The 19,794-nt window shown below is 41.7% G+C and overlaps 1 protein-coding gene across 1 annotated transcript in view; it reads left to right on the forward strand.

Annotated features, from left to right (window-relative positions):
- Positions 1–19,794, forward strand: part of ABTB3 (ankyrin repeat and BTB domain containing 3) — a 161,592-nt gene that overhangs the window by 78,338 nt on the left and 63,460 nt on the right. Inside the window, exon 2 of the mRNA XM_031507969.2 lies at positions 13,573–13,722. Within this exon, the coding sequence (XP_031363829.1) occupies positions 13,573–13,722 (150 nt within the window). The remainder of the gene's footprint in view (positions 1–13,572; positions 13,723–19,794) is intronic.

The following is a 19,794-nucleotide window of genomic DNA, read 5'->3' on the forward strand; positions in this document are numbered from 1 at the left end:
TCAGTTCCTCTTTCCAGCTGTCTCTGAAGAAAAAAAAACTTAGCTCAAAAGTTTTCAGTTGTTCACATTGTGATCAGGGCAAAGTCAAGGTTTCTTGGGGATCTGTAAATGTGAGATGGTAGAATTTTTAATCTTTATGGGGTTCAGTTGAGGGTAAAACCTGTATTCCCAGTATGTGTAATTTTGAGCACTGGTTTTGAAGGCTTTCAAACTTACATTGTCACTGCTTTTGCCATGATTGTTATACTCATTGCTTTAAATCACTTGAGTTGGAGGGTTTTTTTCCTGTCTGTTGGCCAAAAAGTTTGTTCTGAATTCAAAGTTTCATGTAGTGGCTGCCTAGGCTGCCACTACTTGAAACTTTGAGGAGAGAGCCCATGGTCATAAGTCAGTACGGGTGGTGTGTTCACACAATTGATTTCAGAAACCAAATAGAAATGTGTCAAATTCCATAACTAAGCTTAGTGGACAAAGCATAGCAGCTGAATGCTGAACAACGATGAAACTGCCAGGGAAGGAGCTTTGGATATATGAAGTGAATAAGTTTCACTGCTTTCCTGTGCCATGGACACACCAAGAACAATTCCTGTGTGGAAAAAGAAAAGATGCTCACCTTTTTTATCAAAACTCCACTGAATTATATGCAATCTTTCAGTTCTCATACTAGCAGAATTGGGGAGGAGGGAGGTTGCTTCCGCATCTGCCAGGGTTAGAAGCAGCTTTCTTACACAGCAAACCATTTTGAGTGTCCACTAAATCCATTGTTAGTCATTTAGAGACATGATTAACGTGAAGAATTTGGACAAAATAACTTTCTCATTATGCAAGCCTCCATCAGAAAAGATGACCCATATGCAATGTATCTTTCACATGTTGCATCTGTGTAACACATCTACAATGGTGCAATAGAAAATTAGTTTCCTATTTAAAATGAACAGTTTAGCTTTGCCTGTGCACAGACTAGTTAGTAATTTTTTTGTCTCTGAGTGCATTAAAATTTCATTTAAAAGACCACGACAGTAAGAGAAATTGCATTGATTTACTTAACAGGGTATTTTCTTGCTGATGGGTTGGTGCTCTGGGCACCACGTTCAGAGGCTGCCAGATGCTGTTGTGGCAGCATCCTTAGCCCTGCACTGTGGCTTAGCCCTCGCTCAAAATGCTTTGAGGAGAAGAGTCAGACCCTACTACCTGTTAACCTTTGAGGTGGAACGGAAGCACAGATAGGCAGGGGACAGGGCATAGTAACTCCTTGTTTGCAAGTTGTCTGTTGGCTCCAGCAGAGACCCACCAAGAGGGGTCTGTGTGGAGGCCCTCCAAGCATCTCTCTGCACAGCTAAGTCTAACTCCTGTTCCAGCTCTTAACAGCAAGAATTGCTTCCCGGGTTACATATTTCTGAGCAAATGAGCTCAAAGTAAGGGACAATTTTTCAGCAGTGGGTACTCTCTGGGAAGTCTGGATACAAATGCCTACTTTAATTTCACACTGTATGCATATATATATATATATATATATATGAACTCTGTTTAAATCTCTTAATGAAGCTCATAGATCACTCTGGGCCTTGTGTAGCAGTCCCTGTGGCTAGGGTCAATGGTAGCGTGTTGTCCTCTCATGGCCAGAGACCAGAAATCTGCAAATTATTTAAACTGCAGGGTCCTACTTTTCACTAGAACAGAAATAAAATAACTAATTACAAATTTATTTTATTTTCAGATTGGAAATTTAGTCTATTTTTGTTCCTTTTCCTTCTAACATGCAGCTGAGTCGATGAAAATTTGCTTGTAGTGTTGTGCATTGCAATTAAATTTCATGGCGTGCTTTTATGCTGCAAAACAGTAGTTCTCATTGAATCCATGTCTTTCCCAAATGAAATGAACTTCATAATTCTCTTGTAATTCCCTGTGCTTCATACAATTGTTAGTATTAAGAAATCTAAACCAGGGAGCATTTTGTTGTGTCTATCTATAGAGAAAGTGATTGGAATAGGTACAGCTGTAGTTAGTTTAGGAACTGTACCCACATGCATGATGCCACAGACACACATCTCTTTGGGGACTGTACCTGAGTGAAGGAAATTGAGTTTATTGTTACTGGTTTAACAGTTAATTTTGGGGTCTTTCCCATCTAATATTTTGACATGAATCAATTTTGAAGCATTATATTCAGTTTCTGTGTCCTTCATTGCATATAGTGCTGCTTAAGTCAGCCAATCAGTTATGTAATGCTGACCCACTGAAGCCCTCCCTGGAAGTTTCCAAACACGGTTTGATTTCTTTCAGTCTGCTTCAAAGAGAAAAGGCTAGATAAAATCAGTAGATGTGGTGTAGCTGGTGAGGCAATTACAGATACCTGCTGTATTGTTGTATGTCCCTGATTTCAGTTGCTTCTGATATGGTCCAGCAGTATTTAGCTTTTTCTAGGGCAGTCAGTTCCCCCAAAATGATTTAAAAATAACTTGTTTCCTTTTTTGTTTCTCTTTTTTTTTTTCTTTTTTTATAATGGGCTTTTTGTCTGTGGTGTTGTTTTTTTGGTGTTTTTTTTTTTTCTTTTTAGTTTCAGCAGAGTTGTCTCAGCTGTTTGCTTCATGGTTTGCTCCTCAGTTCCATGATTTGGTGTTCTAGTATTTGGTGAAGCTGTGCTTGGAGGTGAAGCAGCTCCACAGGGTGGCCAAGGCACTGCTGAGGATTTCTCTCAGTCCCTGCAAGGGCACCAGTGGGAAGATGGGAGCCCACAGGGAATGGCATTTATTCAAAGCAGAAGATGGATAAGATATGTCACGTCAAAGTCATGCTGGAAACCACACTGAACCATGAGATGAAATAGCAAGCGTGTTTATTCATTAACTACTGTGTGTTCAGTGCTCTGGAAAAGGTTCTGACATAGACATGGTCATATATTCCTGTACTACAGGGTTTTTGGTGTTTGTTGGTTAGTGTTGATCTGTGAGTTCCTAGGTGAAGCAGAGGAGATTAATAATGCAAAGGTTCAGATCTTCAGATTATGCATAAATGAAAACTGCATTTGACCTTTAACCACTCTGAGAATAAATGTGCAGCCATTTTTCTCTAGGGAAATAATAGAGGGCATAATTTTTAAAAAATGTGTTGGATATTTTAGGAATAAAACTGTGTATCTTCATGTAAAATCCTGAATGTAGGAATGCATACTCTGCATGGATTAAAAAGAACTATTAGATTAAAAAAAACTATTAAGTTTTTTTCGGATAAACTGGTAGCCACATAATGAGCTCATGCATGTGAACACAGTTTGCATTATAGCTGGGTATGGAAGAGTGTGTCTATCAGCTCTATAAAACCTGAATTATTTGAAATGGGTTCAGCCAGGCAATCTGTAGGGCAAGCGATCATAAATGTGTGCTAGCAGCATAGTCTAACCTCTCTTCTTGTAAATTTTTTTCATTGTCTGTAATGATTTTGCCATATATATGTATGTATATAGGTTAACCTTTACTGGTCAGAACTGATTTATTGTTGTGGGTGTCTATATATCAAAGGTCTGAATGGTAAAATACCTGCTATTAACAAGAAATTTCTATTTAGGAAGCCAAGAGGAATTTTGGAAGAATGTAAAGGTTACTTTTAGAAAGGGCTGTTATCTGGCTGGTATCCAGGGTTTCCAGTCAGTGAAAGTTTTTGGTGAGTATTTGGTTTTCAAGACATGGCAGAACCCCACTGAAGCAAGCACATGCTGAAGTTTCTCCTTTCCTGAGGGAGGATGGGTACCTTGGTCCCATGCAGGTCATGGCTATCAGTGCCTGAGCTCAGGTGTTTGCAGGTGGGGGCATCTCACCTGCTGGGGATACCCCAGATGACGTACCAACCACACAGAAATGTGGGGCACGTCCTGCTGGGGGTTCTTAAGCAGTTCAGGAGACTGCCATAATCCTGTATCATAAACATCGTGGATAGGTGGTTTTTATGCTGCTCTGATAATCTGTTTGTTTAGTGCAATTTAGCAGGGTGGGAAGGAGTATAGTGAATTCCTGGAGTGATGGGATACTGCCCTAAAGCCAGTAAATAGCAGCTCGTGTTTCTAAACCATTTTATTATTTACTTTTATTAAGCATGGGCTTTCATGATGAGGGTGGAGTGGCTAATCTGGCAGTCATCTGTGCAAGCAGTTGAAAGGAAATCCTAATTACTTACCCTTTTCTGTGGGCTCCACACACTCCAGTTTACCCAAAGCTTATTCCTTGGGGGGCTAACATCCTGACCCCAAGTCAGTAAGAGTTCTGTCAGAGCTGCCTGCATTTTCTTGGTGAGGTGTGGCAACATGCAGCAGTAGTGTAATTTTGTTCACATGTATTCATAGCCTGTGGGGTTTCTTTGCAGCCCCTATGTGTCATGTCGTTTTGGGTTTGATGCCTTACCGACTGCAGACTTAAATAATTTTATTTCTTTTATATTTATTTCATTAAGACACATACCTATGCCTTCCCAGAAACCTCTAGGGCTGACAGTTTAGTTGTTCAAATTGAAGGATTGTGATGATTTTAGCAGCTTTGTGATAGTACAGTAGCATTGCCTGGGCCAGAGTCCAAGGTTTTGGCATTCATGGAAGGTGACTTAGAAAGCAAAGAGCAAGCACCCAACTCTGCAGGAAGTGGTGTCATCTCCCATCAACCAGTCACCTCACCCTTGTATGGTCAGGTGTTTTCACCAGCTGGAATTGCAAACCATCCTTGTTTCTGCTGTATCTATCAGGTTTGCATCAGCATTTGCATACATATCTGGCTCCCAAGTGCAAGTGATTACTCCATAGACCACAAATGTTTGTCACACTCCCCTCAATCCTATTTCCAGCTGCTTCCACTCAGTAAATGGGAAGGGTGCAGTTAGTACCTACAATAAGAATGCCCCATGCTCAGATTCAGCACTGTGTGTCTGCTCTGCTGGGTATTATTTATAGAGTTTTGTACAAGCTGATGGTGTTATGAAGTGAAAGGAGGGCTTTTTGGCAAACAATTCCTTCTCCTGTAAAAAGCATGCTAATCTTTGCAGATATTGAAGAACATAGAGGAGGTGTTTTTTAGGGTTTTCAAAGTATTCTTGCCAAGTGTATTGTAGAGTATTAGTGCAACTGCTCAGAAACAGAAGCACGTGACTGTTTTTAGAATTATATGCCTGACCCTTGAAAAGTCATCTGATGCCAAAAGGATGGTGGCACACAGAGAAAGCAGTGGAAAATATGTTCTTTTGGACCAGGCACTTTGTGCTTCTTTACTACGGCTACAGTACCTGGAACACGAGCCTGTTTGGATTGTTGGTCTTGCAAGACCAGAAGATGATGTCCTTGCATGGGATTACTCATTTGCAGTTTGATACTCAGTCTGTCTTCTCAAGAAGCCCAAACCAGCATTGTTACAAGAAGCTCACTGCTCATGCATGACAGTGCCCCAAGAGCTTCTGGTGCCTTGTGTGTCAAGCACTGGAGGAGACAGGGCTGGGTCAGGAGCGGTGCTGTATCAGCTCTGTGGGGCTCTCGGTCTGTGCCCATATCATGGTTCTGACAGGGGAAGGCTTCAGTCTGGGCTGGGCATTTCAGGGTGCCAGGTAATGAATGAAGGAAATTACAGGCTCTGGGAAAGTGTATTATAAGCTATGAATCACTGAATCCTCTCTCATTCTGCTGTTATCAGCTGACAGGTTTTTGTCCATAAAATAAAACCCACTAATGCATTCTTAGTCATTTTTGGTGACTCAAAGGTTTAGACCTTCTTTGAACTCTCAGTCTAAGAGGAACTTCTGCTTGTTTTTAGCCAAACCCATTTTTGCGTGAGTTAGTACTCCTGCATGTTCCCAGGGTCACATTTCTACCAGCACACATCCTTTCCTCTGGAGTGTGTGCATTAGGTCTTGCTGCAAGAGGCACTCTCATAGTTTGACTGGGTGCCATCAAATCTGCATTTCTCCAGCTTTTTCACTGCTGGTACTGCCAACACGTTCATTGTGATATTTTCTTCCGTCAGGTTCCCTGTGACCTCTCAGCTTCTTCTTGGGTCACCACACTGAGGGCTGAATGTGTTATATTTATTTGCATGTAGCAAAGAAGGAAGATGCTACTGGCATTTTTAATTGTTTCCCCCCCTTTTTTTTTTTGTATTTGAATGCCTCTTATCAAAAAGTAAGATAAAACCTTTTTCCCAGATGTCATGAGTTTGAGGGCAGCATAGCTTAGATCAGGGTAATCTCAAGCTGATGGGTGCTCAACGTGAAATTAATGTGCTATGTCAGCTCTAACATCTCCCTGCCAAAAAAATCACAACTGTCACTGAAACTTTTATGGTCACTGTGACAGTGGAGCAGCATGACTGAGCAGACTGTGCTGTCGTGCAATTTTCCTGTTCCAAAGTTGATAAAATACCCCTTTGTGGCCAACAGGGAGAGAGCAGTAGTGAAAATCACAGGGAGGTGAAGGCACAGGGTGCACATCAGTGCCCTCAGTGTGGCATCAGCTGCCCCTCACTGTGCTGTCATCCTCCGTGGAAAACAGCATCTTCAGCAGTACCACAAAGACTACTTTAGGAAACTGGGGCAAGACTTTGGAGATAAGCATGAGGAGATGGATCTCCATTTCCTCTCTCATGGACTGGCTTGCTCCATGTTCACTGTTTCTGTAGTTGTTTTTGGGGTGGTTTTGAGGATTTTGAAGTTTAGGAATTCAGTTTGGCAAGACTTAAGATTTTCCTTTCCCTATATCCTAATAAAAAGAAATATAAAGCTGTAGTTAGTGATTTGGGAGCTCAATTTCTATGTTTAGGGGGATTTAATTTTCTGATTCTTCTTTGTTTTGTAATATATAGCCTGAACAATCAAATCCATCCCACGTTCCACTTGGTTGTGCACCACTTAACTGCTTGGTGCTAGCAGAATATATCCTAATTTAGTTGAATTGTTGTTACTTGTATGCCATTTTAAGCAGCAGTGATTGCCACTCATTATCATTAGGCAAAAACTATTGCCTTTAGAGGGATCCTAAGAGGGAGGACATCCCAGTTAAGTAGAACATGCTCTGCTAAAAAAACATCATTACAAGAAAAGATGTCACAGTTGCATTTGTAATATAATTCTATTATCTTCTCTTCCCGTAGCATCTGCTCAGGTATCTCACAGAGGTGCTCTCTGCTTTGGAGGATTTAGTTAGGCTCTCAGTTCTGTAGTTTTTAAGCATTATTCATTTACTCTTCTCCTGGTTTTTCCAGGAGAGAAAGGGTGATCTCCTGTGGTTAAAGTGCAAAACTAGAAGCCTTACGGTCTTTTCCTGGTTTTCTCTGACACTCTTCATTTCACCTTCTGTCAGTTACTAAACTCTCCTATGCTTCACTTTCACTTTCTCTATGTATTAGACATGAATAATACTGGAGGTGAAGTATAAGAGCTTTGTAATGCTTGTTCATGCCGCTGAGTACTGGGTGTTAAAGACATACAAAGGCAGTGTCCTTTTAGTCCCCTGATTCCTGTTCCTGCTCCACCCTTCCTCGTTTGGGCTGCTCTGCCTACTGTAAGACTCCAATTCTGGAAACTTGATCTCACCACCTAGCTTTCCCAAGTGCTTTGGATTTTCTCCATGCAAAGCCACTCCTTGTTATTTAACTGGGTTGGAATGTGTGGAAAGAAGACACTTTGCTCTTCTTGCCTTGAATGGTTTCCAGCTCGTCCGTTAGCTGAAAGCAGTGGCTGATATGATTAGCTTCCAAGTTTTCCCCATGGTCTCATCTCCGTAAGGAGAATGTTTTCCATCTGCCTTGCCCATCAGGCGGACAGGCTGAGCCTGGGAATGATGGCACAGGTTGTTTAAAACAATGGAGACAATAGGGTTTCTTTCCAGGTGTGAGCTTGGACTGTACCAGTTTGTGTCACTTTACATTCACCTGCTCCTACACACCTAGTGTGAGGGTGCTGAGCTCAGGGTGCAGCTGATCCCATATCATCCCTCAAAATCTGCTGAGCACCTGGATGGTGTCCTCCTCATGTACTCTGGTTGCCACAACTGCAGAGTGTGGGGTCAGGGGAGTTTTTCTACATGTTGAAATACCAGCCAATGGAGGCTTGCACCTAGTCAAGTATTTTGCTGTTGCAAAGGCAGCTGGCAATACCTTTGATGCTTTTATTTTTTCCCATAGATCTTTATATTGTAGATGCTAAGAATGCTCTCTGGTACTGGAAAGTATTTTAGTTCATGAGCTTGTGGAAGAAAAAGATTTTTTTAATTTTGGCATGGTTTTTTTGGTCTTGTTTTTGAATTTGTTGTTGTTTTTGTTTGTTTGTTTATTTTTATTGGATGTTCTGCGAGCTCTTGAATTTCTCAGGATTATGAGAAGAGACTGGTCTCAAAGACTTGCTAGTTCTGTGTTCCCACGTAATAAAATTTATAAATTGTGATGACTGAGGGGTTTTTCTACTGCTGAAGGAAGTCCTCCTGGGTAAGGTTGGCATTTACTTGAGCAATGTAATATGCAACACCACGTACTGGGGACAGCTCAGGGTTAACTACCATTTTCAGGCTCATTTTGTACAGCAATTTTCCTTATATCTATCCTGCACACTTAAATTCTATAAACTCTTAGTAGGATCCAGCTATTCCTTGCAGTGGGAGTATAAACTCTTCTCCAGATATATACATATGCTTAAGATGTAATAGATAAAGAGGAAGGTAAAAGATTATATGAATTACTTTCTCTTGAAAGTAATAGCACTTATAAAGAAGAATAACAGGAGAGCAGCAAAGCATTCATGTTTCTATTTAGAACTCTAAATCGGTATAAAGAAGTCCGGCAATCTTTCCAAAGGAATTAATGGTGAAATGTGACAAAAGTATTTTTTGGTGTTTACAGCACTTAAATTTTTAGTGAAAGCAAACACATTTGTATTAGGTATTTGCTAGATTACTTAGCCATGGGCCAATTTGAACCACATTGTTCTGTGAACATTTTTATTAATTTAATACCTTTATTCATTTAATAAATTTGTTTTGTTTAGAGCATGGGATTTGAATACTGAAGGAGAGGGAGGAGGCAAAGAATTTGAGATTTGGTTGACATTAGATATTGCAGACCCATAAATATAGGCAGTGCACACTTCTTGCTCGTCTTGTTCTATTACTTTATGTACACATACACACACACACATATATATAAATAAAAATTCAGCAATAGTTGTGGTATGGGCATAGGTGCCACCACTTCAGAAATTGTTTGGGCAAGAGCTGATATATAAGTGCAGTTATCTGTCTAAATTAAGAAGCGGTAGAGAAAGCTTAGATTTTTAAAAAGATTTTTTAAAAATTACTCTTCTGTGTTTAGGTTATCTTTGGTCTACAATCCCTGTATTTCTCCTGCTCTGGAAAGCTGTAAGAGGTCACACAGTGGCTGCTGTGTCATGTGCTGGGGTTGCTCCTGGCTCTCAGGTCCTTCAGGCTGTTTTGCTGGGGAGGCACTGAGGAGCTCTGCTGGGACTGCTGCTGGGCACTGAGTTTGGGATATTTGTGTGATGCACTCAATGCTGCAAGGATGGCATTGGTCAGCTCTGTGGCAAGCTCTGAAAGAAGTAGGCAGGAAAGCATGTATTTTTGTGCCAAAACCTGCTCTGCAGTGCGGGGTGGTGCATCAGCTAAGCCCAAAAGGTGGGAATGTGCATAGGGAAGTTGGAAGAATTAACAAGTACCCCAGTCTCTGGATGAGTTTGCATGAAGGTTTAAAATAACTGTTCCTTTTATATAAAAAGTCTGGGCACCTTCACTTTGTAATGTTGTGCAATACTTTGGGATTTTTAAGTCTATAGGGATTGAGCTCTGGCTTGTGCTTTAGCTGAGCCCAGGAGGCAGGGAGATGTGAAATTTATTAATTGTGCATCACATTTTCTCTGTGATGTTGCTCTTTCTCTAGGGATTTGGTAGAGGGAGCATTTGGACCTTATCACTGTGATTTCTTTTGGCATCCTGCTGATTTTAAAATTTATGGATTTCTCTTCAGTCTTTCACCTATAGATTTCAGGGTACTCTGAGGCCAAGGACAAAGTGAATACATCAATGTTGGGTATGGCCCATTCTGGATGTGTCCATGCAATCAGCTCTTGGGCAGGTCCATGCCCCAAGGAGGGTACAGAGATAAGGGGAAGCACCAAAAGAGGTGAAAAAATGCAAATACATGAGAGTGCTTTGGTTGTCTTGCCTTCTTCCAGCACTTCACAGCAGCTGGGGTGTGGCTGCTGCACGCTGCTGGTGGCACAGAGCAGACGGAGTCTGGCCTGGGATTCATGGGGCAGCTGCTGACTGCTTCATTTCCACTCCAGGGAATTGCAGGGAAGAAAAAGGATAAAATAATGGGCAAAGAAGTGCGCAGCATTGAGTAACCACACAGAAAGGAAGAACACTGAACAGTGCCAGTTGAGAGAAAAGACAGGTACCACTGTTCATTTCTGAAGATGCTGCACAGAAATCTGCTGTGTGGAATGACAGATAGAACTGGCAGTGACAGCTGGAAAAGGAACGGGGAAAACCTCCTGGTTTTCAGGCCTTTGGAAACCTGAGGTCCTCACCTCAAGTGAGTGTGTTCTCATGTTCAACACAATAAGGCTGAAAAAGCAAGTGTATAATACGAATTGGCAGAGTTAAAATAAGGAAGTTGAACTGTAGCCAAACCAGTGAAAGATAATGGTAGCTTTTTAGTTGTTTCTATCTATAAAAAGAGATATTTATCACAAAGTGTTTATCTTTTTCCTCTCCCCTTCAGTTTGGCGTGCTCTCTTCTTCCTTGCTGTAGCCTTTCATCAGAAAATTTGAGCTTTACTTCAAACACTGATAAAAGGAGAGGGAGTTTCTCTTCTGAAAATTATTTTAGTTGCTTTAATATTTTTGGGGGAAACAGTTGAAGCTAGAAGATTGGCTGAGTTGCCTGCCCAAGCCATAAAATTCCTTTTCTCCATGCTTGTGAAAACCAGATTTGATCCAGAAAAATTATGAGTTACAAACAAATCCTGCATCACCCCACTGGTCACTCACTGTGGTCGATTATAGTTTTGAAGCTGATATAAGAATCAGATGTTTGGCTATTGTGTGTGTCTGCTAATCTCCAACCCAAGTATAACCCTTTGGCATGACACATCCTATAATTTGTTAAGTTTTGTAACAATGGCTCATTTTGCATTTCATTGGCACTTTTCTCTCCAAGAGTCTAAGAATATGCTCCCCTCACTAAAGACCAGAGTAATTAATCATTAGGGCTGTTTGTAAGGAAAAGGCCTAGCTGTGGGAACAGAGTCATAGTCAAAGTAGAGAATAAAATTTTTATATCCCACTGCATAAATCACTTGGAGAAATATCTTCTGTATATAATTACAATTTTAAACAATTTGAATTTTATTTGTAAAGTTACCTTAAAACAGTATTTTTTTTCCTCCATGCTTAAGGTGTGTTTTTTGTAGAAAAATAATCCAATTCATTTTTCAAGATGCCATAAAGCAGCTTATAGCCTAGTTTTTGTTTTCAGAAATCTCTTAGAATATTAGGTCATTTGTGTGTCTGTTTTCTGCAGGGAAGACTCTTAAAATTTAGTCTTAATTTCTATCCATTAAAATGATAAAGAAGAATCTAAAAAACAAATGGGAGAGAATACTTACTAAAATATGCAGGCAAGCCTGCATTTTAAATGCAGGTGTTGTACTTCCCAAGCTCTGTACATCCATAGAATATAAATGTTGATCAGTGCACCAAGTGTTATGAGAGTCAGCCACTGAGTGATGGCAGGAAAATTGGAAGAGCTTGTTTGATAAGCTGTTGTCACTTTTCCTTCCTTAGCTCTCAGCTTTGAATTGTTCCCTCCCCAGTGCTGTGTCAGGTGTCCTGCTCTTTCTCTCCAGGGTACTTTCTTATGAGTTGTGTTAGTCTCTCATGACCTTCTGCACATTCATGGGGTTGTTACAAGCCTGGGGCCAGGGGCTGGGAATTGCATCTGTTCCTCCTGCTCCATCTCCAAGATTCGAACAGACTGTTCAGATTTTGTTCTGGTGCCGCTGCTGCATGCAGAGGATGATCCTTATTTAGGTTGCTGTCTCATGTCCATGGTGTACAAGACCTTTGGTCTTGGTTTTCCCAGTGTATACTCCTGCTTTTTACTTTGGAATGGGTTTATGGAACCTGTGTCACCTCTCTCCTCTCAGGATGGATGCTTTTAGGTCTGTGCTGCAAATACAACTTGCATACTCAATTGGTTGCAGGGAGGAGATGGATGTGAGGAGAGGAATCCAAGGTGGTTTGGTGAAGTTAACAATATGTCTGAGAAGCATCTCCTTTGAGGTGCATTTCTTGATCAGGCAGTGCTCCAAAGCACTTGACAGTGCTATCAATCTGCTGACAGAATTATTGGTCAGTAGAGTTAGATATCACATATTTACTGAGCTGGGAAACTAAGCAAATTCTTCCCTTGAAGAAAAACTTTAAATATGTACTTCTTCCTTAATGGATTTTGCAAAGTCTGCTTGGCCTATAAGGGCAGAACCTAAACTCTCTATTTAAAGGAAGGAGTAGTAAAAACTAATGGAAAAAATACATTTTCTACTCTAGCTTGTTTTCAGAGGAAATATTTGGAGATGAGATAATATTTAATCATCATAAAGAGGTACAATTCCACTGCCTTCAGTGACTTTCCACCTATATATGTCCCAGAGGGATTGTGAAGGTGATGCTGTGAAAAGCATAGCCAGAGCTGACTGTACACAGAGCCTGGGAAGGGAGGAGAGTTTGCTCTCCAAGCTGGACCAATGCAGCTGTTGCCCAAGGCTGATAATGCAGTGTTTGCTCTTGTAAATACATTCTGATTTTTAGCATGACAATGATTTTGGTGAATAAATAGATGCCCTCCATCTATTCTTGAGGGTTTACATGTCGTGGCCGAAAGTGACTTTTGTGCCTGAATGAATGTGTATGTAAATCATTTTATGTCAGTAGCTTTACTTTTGCCCTGCACCATAAAAATTCACTGCTCAAAGGGCTTCTGCATAATGGGTTTTTGGAGCCCAAGCAGTTCAATTGCTGGGAGCTGTATTTACAAAAGATATTCAATCAGCCATCAATGACACAGCATCTTGACGCTGTCCCTTATTTTGGCACTTTACAGTGAAATTCCCTTGCAGGAAAAACTTGTAAATGTGTTGTCTGTCTCATCTATAATTTGAAAACCAGTCTTTAGGAATTTTGAGATACCATTAGATACCATTTTCTAATAATTTTGTGTAGGTTTGGAGTAGTTTCTTGGAGGCTTCTTTGAAACTCTCTTGAACTCCCCCTTGAGCAATCCTCCTAGGTTTTTCTGTAAGAGTTATCTCAAGGTGACATTGTAATGAGCTTGAAGATACTCAGAAGGACTAACAAGGGCCCCTTCTGCATGAGTCATCTGTGTTACAGGACATTGTGTCACAGATGTTGGTTGTCTTCGAGCTCTGCACATGCAGGCTGTGTCTTGGAATGTCCCCAAAAGTGATGTGGTGGTGGCAGCAAAGTTACCATACAAGCTGAAGTTGCATTTGGCTTCTCTTTCTTTTTATTCACTGTAGGTGTTCTCTGCCTGCCAGACAGCTTGAACCTTCACAAGGACCAGCAGAGGTCAAACAAGCCTGGGGAGGTGCAGATGTTCAGCCAGTCAGAGCTGAGGACCATTGAACAGTCTCTACTAGCCACACGTGTTGGGAGCATTGCTGAACTCAGTAAGTACCAGGCTGTTGAGAATGTTTGGATCTTTTCCTTGAAGTCGAGCAAAGCTAAGTGCATTGCCCAGTTCTGCTGAGGAGAGCTGAGAGGGCTGCATAATGTTGAAGCAGATGTTGGGCAGATCCAGCTGTGTTCACTGTTAGTTCAGAAGCTGTAGCTACTGGAGGAAAGTGTTGTATAGACTCATAGCAATGCCTGTAGTTTGTTTGCATACATTGCCCTCAGCCTGGCCAGATTTGCAAGTGTCTCTTGTATTGGTATCCTGTCTGATTTCACTGGAATGTCTGTTTTAGGATGGGCAGGCAGAAAGCTGAAGACTGCAAAAAGTAAAGCAAATGTTGTCCCATGTTTAAGGCAAATCTACTTCATCCTCTGTTAGAGAAGATCCTTTACCTGCCTTTCCTTCTCCAGCCCTACAACTCAAACCTGCACCAGAGAAATTAACTCATGAAAGCATAATTGTTTACCATTAATCAGAGAACTTTTTGGGAAATACAGGAATCTGTGATATTCATCAAAATTTGAAAACTTGGCTTTTGGCACTAATAAATGGTAGGAGGCAAAGGCCATATACGTCCTTATGTGACATGGAGATAAAATTACCAGAAGTGCTTTATTTAAACTTCTTTTTTTCTTAAGAGAGAAGCATTCCAATCACATGCTTGTGGTCTAGTTAGATACAGGAAGCTATGTGTGGGAAAACAGAATCATTCAGACAAAAAAAGTGGTTTTCTTCTGAGGTTTGTGAGAAATACTGTCAACTATTCTTTTCCTGAGGTCTGTTATGAAATTTTGGGGAGCAATTGAAAATACTTGAATCTGTGAAGATATAGGCTACCCAACCTACTGTTGTCCTTGTTAATGAATTGTGTGTTACCAGCATCATAAAGAACTCTTGTGCATTTTTTGGCACTTCCTGTAGCAATGGGAATCTCCTCTGTACCTCCATCCTGTCATTACAGTTCAGTTTCCTCCTGTTCGTGAGTGATGTGGATGCACCAAAGATGTTTGTCTACAAGACACAAGATGAATTTCTGTTTTTAGCTTGCTAATTTTAATTTGCTCCGGTGCAGCATCAACAAGTCAAGAGCCTTAGTGTGAAGTGTTGCTCCATCTCTGTAATCAGGTGTTCAGTGTTATTCAAATGAAGTAATTTATGCTCATTTATTTCACGTGCATGAAACCCACAACAGTACTGTCTGTGTGCCAATTAAATTATGCATGATACAGCTCTCTTTCTTACAGTTCATATCATTGGGGTTTAATATATAAGTAATTTGTGGGTATTTCAGGATGGGTGGCGTTTTTTATTCTGGATTTTTTTGGACCTTTGTACTCAACTTCTTAGATGGAGCACCCCATCCCATATTACAGTTTGAACTCTTAAGAGTCCTACCTTAATTTCAAATGCTTTGTTGGTAGGTTCTGCTTTCTGTACATCTGTTGACTGCAAACACAGGCAAAAAACTCTTCAGGGTGGCCAGTTGGAAGAGCAGAGCACATCAGTGGGAGTTGGATGCAGCTGTCAGAGAGGCTGGCACATCCAGCAGGCTGGTAGCCCTCCAAAAAGCCCTGTGGCCAACTCGAGGGATCCTCCCTGGCTGCTGCAAGCAGATGCATGTCAGGGAAGCAGCAGTGGGAGGAGCAGTAACTGGCAAAGCTTGCAAGGCTTGATATGCTCAGTTGGGTAGAAATCTGTGCTGTGGAGCAGGGCTGGTGCAGAGTTCAAAACTGAGCTGTGAAATGTGGAAGGAGTTGCAGCATGTTGGTGGGCAAAGCCCTCTGAGTATGGAGGAAAAATCATGAAGTGGGAGGAAAATAGTGCAATGATGGGATGCAGTCAGTTTGCTCTTTGTTCAGTGCTTGTGTGTCTCTCTGTCATCAGCACTGGATGTGAGCCAGAGGTCACAGCAAAACCTCTGCCATGGAGGTGGGTGGGGAACCACAGCGTGGGGCAAAAATGCAGAGCAGTGGGGAGAAGGTGGGGGGAACACCTGGGGATGAAGGCAGAAGGTAAAGGTGGATTTATTGTTGCTCTGGTGGTGTGAGGGGGAGGGACAATGTGGAGAAGAAAGATGATATGGCAAGCATTGCCATGGAGAAAGTGAGATACGAGGGAAGGATTAAATAGGGAAAAGTGCCTGCTTTTGAGGGGGTGAATAAAGGTGATGAGGGAGACTCTGGATAGGAGGGAATTAAGAGCATAGCACTTGAGGATCATGAGGAGGAGATGACAACCAGAAGCGGATGACGAGGGCAGAAGCTCAGCTTGTGGACCAGCAGAGGAAGTAGTCCCCAGGCATGTGTCTGCATTTTCCTACCAGCTTGCAATATCCCAGGAGCCAGGATTTAATTTCTGTTCTCTTCAAAAGATCACAAAAACAAGGGCAAGACTAATCTTGCAATAAAGCAATTTAATTTTATCGCAGGAAAAAAAATATTTAAAAAAGCAATTCTAATTGAATGAGATTTCCTATAGTTTATTGACATGAATAATTAAAGTATTGTAAGTACACAGAATAACTGGAATTAACAAGTGTCTTTGTGTAGAGGAAAGGCTTCCCCTGCTCTCAGTTCTAACCAGCATCCTTGCATGGAGCAGTGTGATCAGATGCTGAGCTGCTGAAGGCTTTGAGACCAGGGGATCAAATCTGTCCCATGGTAGACAACAGCTTGCAAATGAGACCTGTGTTCTGCCCTGCACCTGTATTTCAGCTTACATCTTCTTAATTTCTTTACAGTCTGTCCTAGGTGAAGAAGAGATTCACAGGGTGAAAAGCCTTGTATCATGTAGTATCTTTACCTTGCCCTACTCTTGATGGTCCTTGTGTGTCTGCACCCTTTGTTTTTCATGTATTGTCAGTGTATTAGAAAAGACCATTTGGGTAAGCTGGGTCTCCCTGGGTGTGACAGAAGGTAGGAGAAAACTGGGGAAGGGGTGGGATGGAAGACACGACCAGATGGGGAGGGCAGCACCATCTGGTGATGCTGCTATTGAGGAGTCCCCCTAGTCAGACAGGTGCAACTGGGCTCATGGATGCTGCTCTGGTCCCAAATCCTGCTTGCCTGATGCTGCTGCTCTCATCTCCAGGCTCAGCAGGCACTGGTCCTCACTGGGACACGGCCTGGCTGGCCATGACCAGGTGAGGCAGTGCCACTGGCAGTGGGGTACTCTCCAGAAAATAGGGAGAAGAGGTGATGTTGCTGACTTAGGTAAAAAAAAAAAAGGGAGGTTTTGTCTCTCAGGACCTAGGAGGAGAATGTAAATAGACACCTAATTCTGCACCACAGTTACAGCAGTAATGCGTGATTCCAAGGCAAAGGCTTAAAAAATTAATGTGAAACCTTATTCATTAAAATATAATGAACATGGCAGAAAGTTAAGGAACAACAATAAATCTGGTCTATATTATATTGGCATTTAGTATTCAGCAGTTGTAATTGCCTACTACAGTGTATTTTAAAATAATGTAATTTCATTTGAAGTGCTTGTTATATAGACAACATTGGGAAGAACTGAAGCACAGCAAAAAATAATAGGATTGTAAACAGTAGCCTGACAGTATTTCATTGTTGAGTCTTAGAGAAAATATATCACAGGACTTTTTTTTCCTTTTTTTCCCCCGTTCTTTTTCCTTGAAGTTTCCTGTATTTCCAGACCTGACCTAGCAGAGAAAGGGAGTAGATCTGTTAGGGATTTTTTCAGCAAACCTTTTGGGTTCTCCTAGATTTCTGGTTCTTCTCTTTCATTTCTTTCCTTTCAGATGAGAAAAAATAAGTGGACTGAATAGAAAAAAGACAGGAACATTAGGGAGAGCTTTTGCTGTTAAGAAATCCCATGATATTGCGTTTTGACCTTTGAATATTTTTCCTAACTTCTTTATATGCATGTTTGCAATTCACAAAAATTTATGTTATATTTGACTGCATAATGTTCCAAGACACCTATTCATCATCCATCTAAAAATACTGCTGCTGGCCTGGAGACCAAATGCAGAAGGAATGAGGCTCATAACTGAAGGTCGTTGCTGTTTTTTGGGGTGAAGGAGGACCCTCTTTCTCTTGAGTGTGCACATAAGTGGTGAGAAGGCAGAGCAGAGCCTTAAGGTGCACTGGCCAGCAATCCTGGCACCAAGAAATACTCATCTTTCATTACCTTGGGGTAAAGGCTGTCAAAGTGTTAGTGTCTGACATGGGACAACCACCCTCTGCTGACGTGTGTTCATAGGGCTGCAGAAGGCTGTGTGTCTCAAGCAGTACAAGGAGATAAACCATGGCATAGTATGTCATCCAAAGCATCTCTTTAGTGTATGTCTTCAGGTCAGAGCAAAAAACTTGGGGTTTGTTTTGGTGCAAAGATGGCCAGTCTCCTATGGCTTTCCTGGGTGAGAAGTTTGCCACCCATACTTGTGCAAACCACAGTGACTGGTGCTGGTATCACTCTTGAGTGTTAACCACAATGAATAATCATTTTAATTTTAAACTGTGATAATCTGAAGATGTGATTTAACACTGCTGATAGCAGAGGCTTTTTGCTTTTGAATGGTGTTTAACTAAGAGCAGTCTCCAGATGTGATGTTCAAGCTGGTATTTCCTCCCTGTCACCACTCAGGTCTCAGCAAAGTTTCCTTTTTGCCGTTAGAAAAATGCCACTCTCCATCCCCTTTTTTCATTACACATCAACCTCTTTTTGCATCCACAGTGCTGAATGTATATATTTCCAAAATAAAAGCCTCCCAGTGGATCTTGGCACCCTTTTAGGGATGAAAGGAAGGGTTACTGCTCAAGTGTAAGTAGGACTGTGATTGCACATACTGATACTATTTTTCATTTCTCCTCGCAGCCCCAGCTGAGGAGATGATGAAAGTCTGCATCCCCCTCCCTTGCCTTTTCATCTAGTTTTAATCCTCTGCAGCCAACAGGAGCCATACAAATGGATTCGTGTGCTCTAAAGAAGAGGTTAAACCTAGCTTAGAAGCAAATGCCAGGGTAAAGGTGCTTGCTGGAAGGGTGACATCTGAAGAAGTGTTGTCATAAGTGTTGCTAATTTACTGCCAGAACAAGAGCCCTGTTTGTCAGACGTATTTCTCAGACTAAGCAGCACTGTAGAGGGTGACCAAGCTTATTCCCTGTGAATGGTTTGGTTCATGGAGCACAGTGCTGAGCTAAGCAGAGGTACTAGCCCAAACCTGCTATTGAGAGGGAAGTGCTCCCTTCAGCATAGTGTTTGGCCATAGACTGACAGCCTGTGTATCACCTCTCCAGATACAGTGATATTTTTCCCAGTTTTCAAGGGCTCTCCAATGGGTTACTGCCCAAGATCTCTAGGTTCTTGCTCACCCGCTTTCTGGATGTCTGATTAGCAACTCCTCCTTACTGATATCCACACATCATCCAGTCGGTGTGTAAAAGTTAGAAGCTGTTGAGATGCTCCTCAACAGAGAAAGCCCCCGCCCCCAGCAGAGAACAGAAGGCAGATGAATGTTAAAATTAAATGGTAGGTATTTTCTTACCTCTGGTAAGGGCTGCCTGGTTGCAGACTTCCCTGTTTGCTACCCCATTCTCCCTGCATCACAACACACTTGAGATTCCAGTGTCATTTTCCTTTCTCTGCAGTCCTCCTCACCCGTGCTCTGCAGAGCACAGGCAATTGGTCAGGTCAGGGTGAGCACTCTCAGCTGGTCTGCTCAGCAGTGGGGGCTCTTAAATTCTGTTTGAGGACATGAGTCTGTGTCAGGCCAAAGAAAATCCAGGAATGATGGTCCATGATGGTTCTGCAGAGTGAAGGCTCTGCATTAGGTTGGCACACAAATAGCTCATCCGAGTCAAAGCTTGTTTTTTTTGAAGTTGATTTGGCTTAAGGGGGAATCAGACACAAGCATCACGCTTGCCATGTCGGATTGGAGAGTCCAAATGTGTAAGTGTTGTTATAATAGGTGTGTGAACTTGAGAGGATTTAATTATTATTGTGGCTTTTTAATGGGATGTATCCAATCCCTAATTTATCAGTCTTCAAAGGCTTTGCAAATGCTAAATTGCATGCAAACACTTACTCTGCAATATAAATA

This window comes from Lonchura striata, chromosome 5 (assembly GCF_046129695.1).
Source record: "Lonchura striata isolate bLonStr1 chromosome 5, bLonStr1.mat, whole genome shotgun sequence".
NCBI classification, from domain to species: domain Eukaryota; kingdom Metazoa; phylum Chordata; class Aves; order Passeriformes; family Estrildidae; genus Lonchura; species Lonchura striata.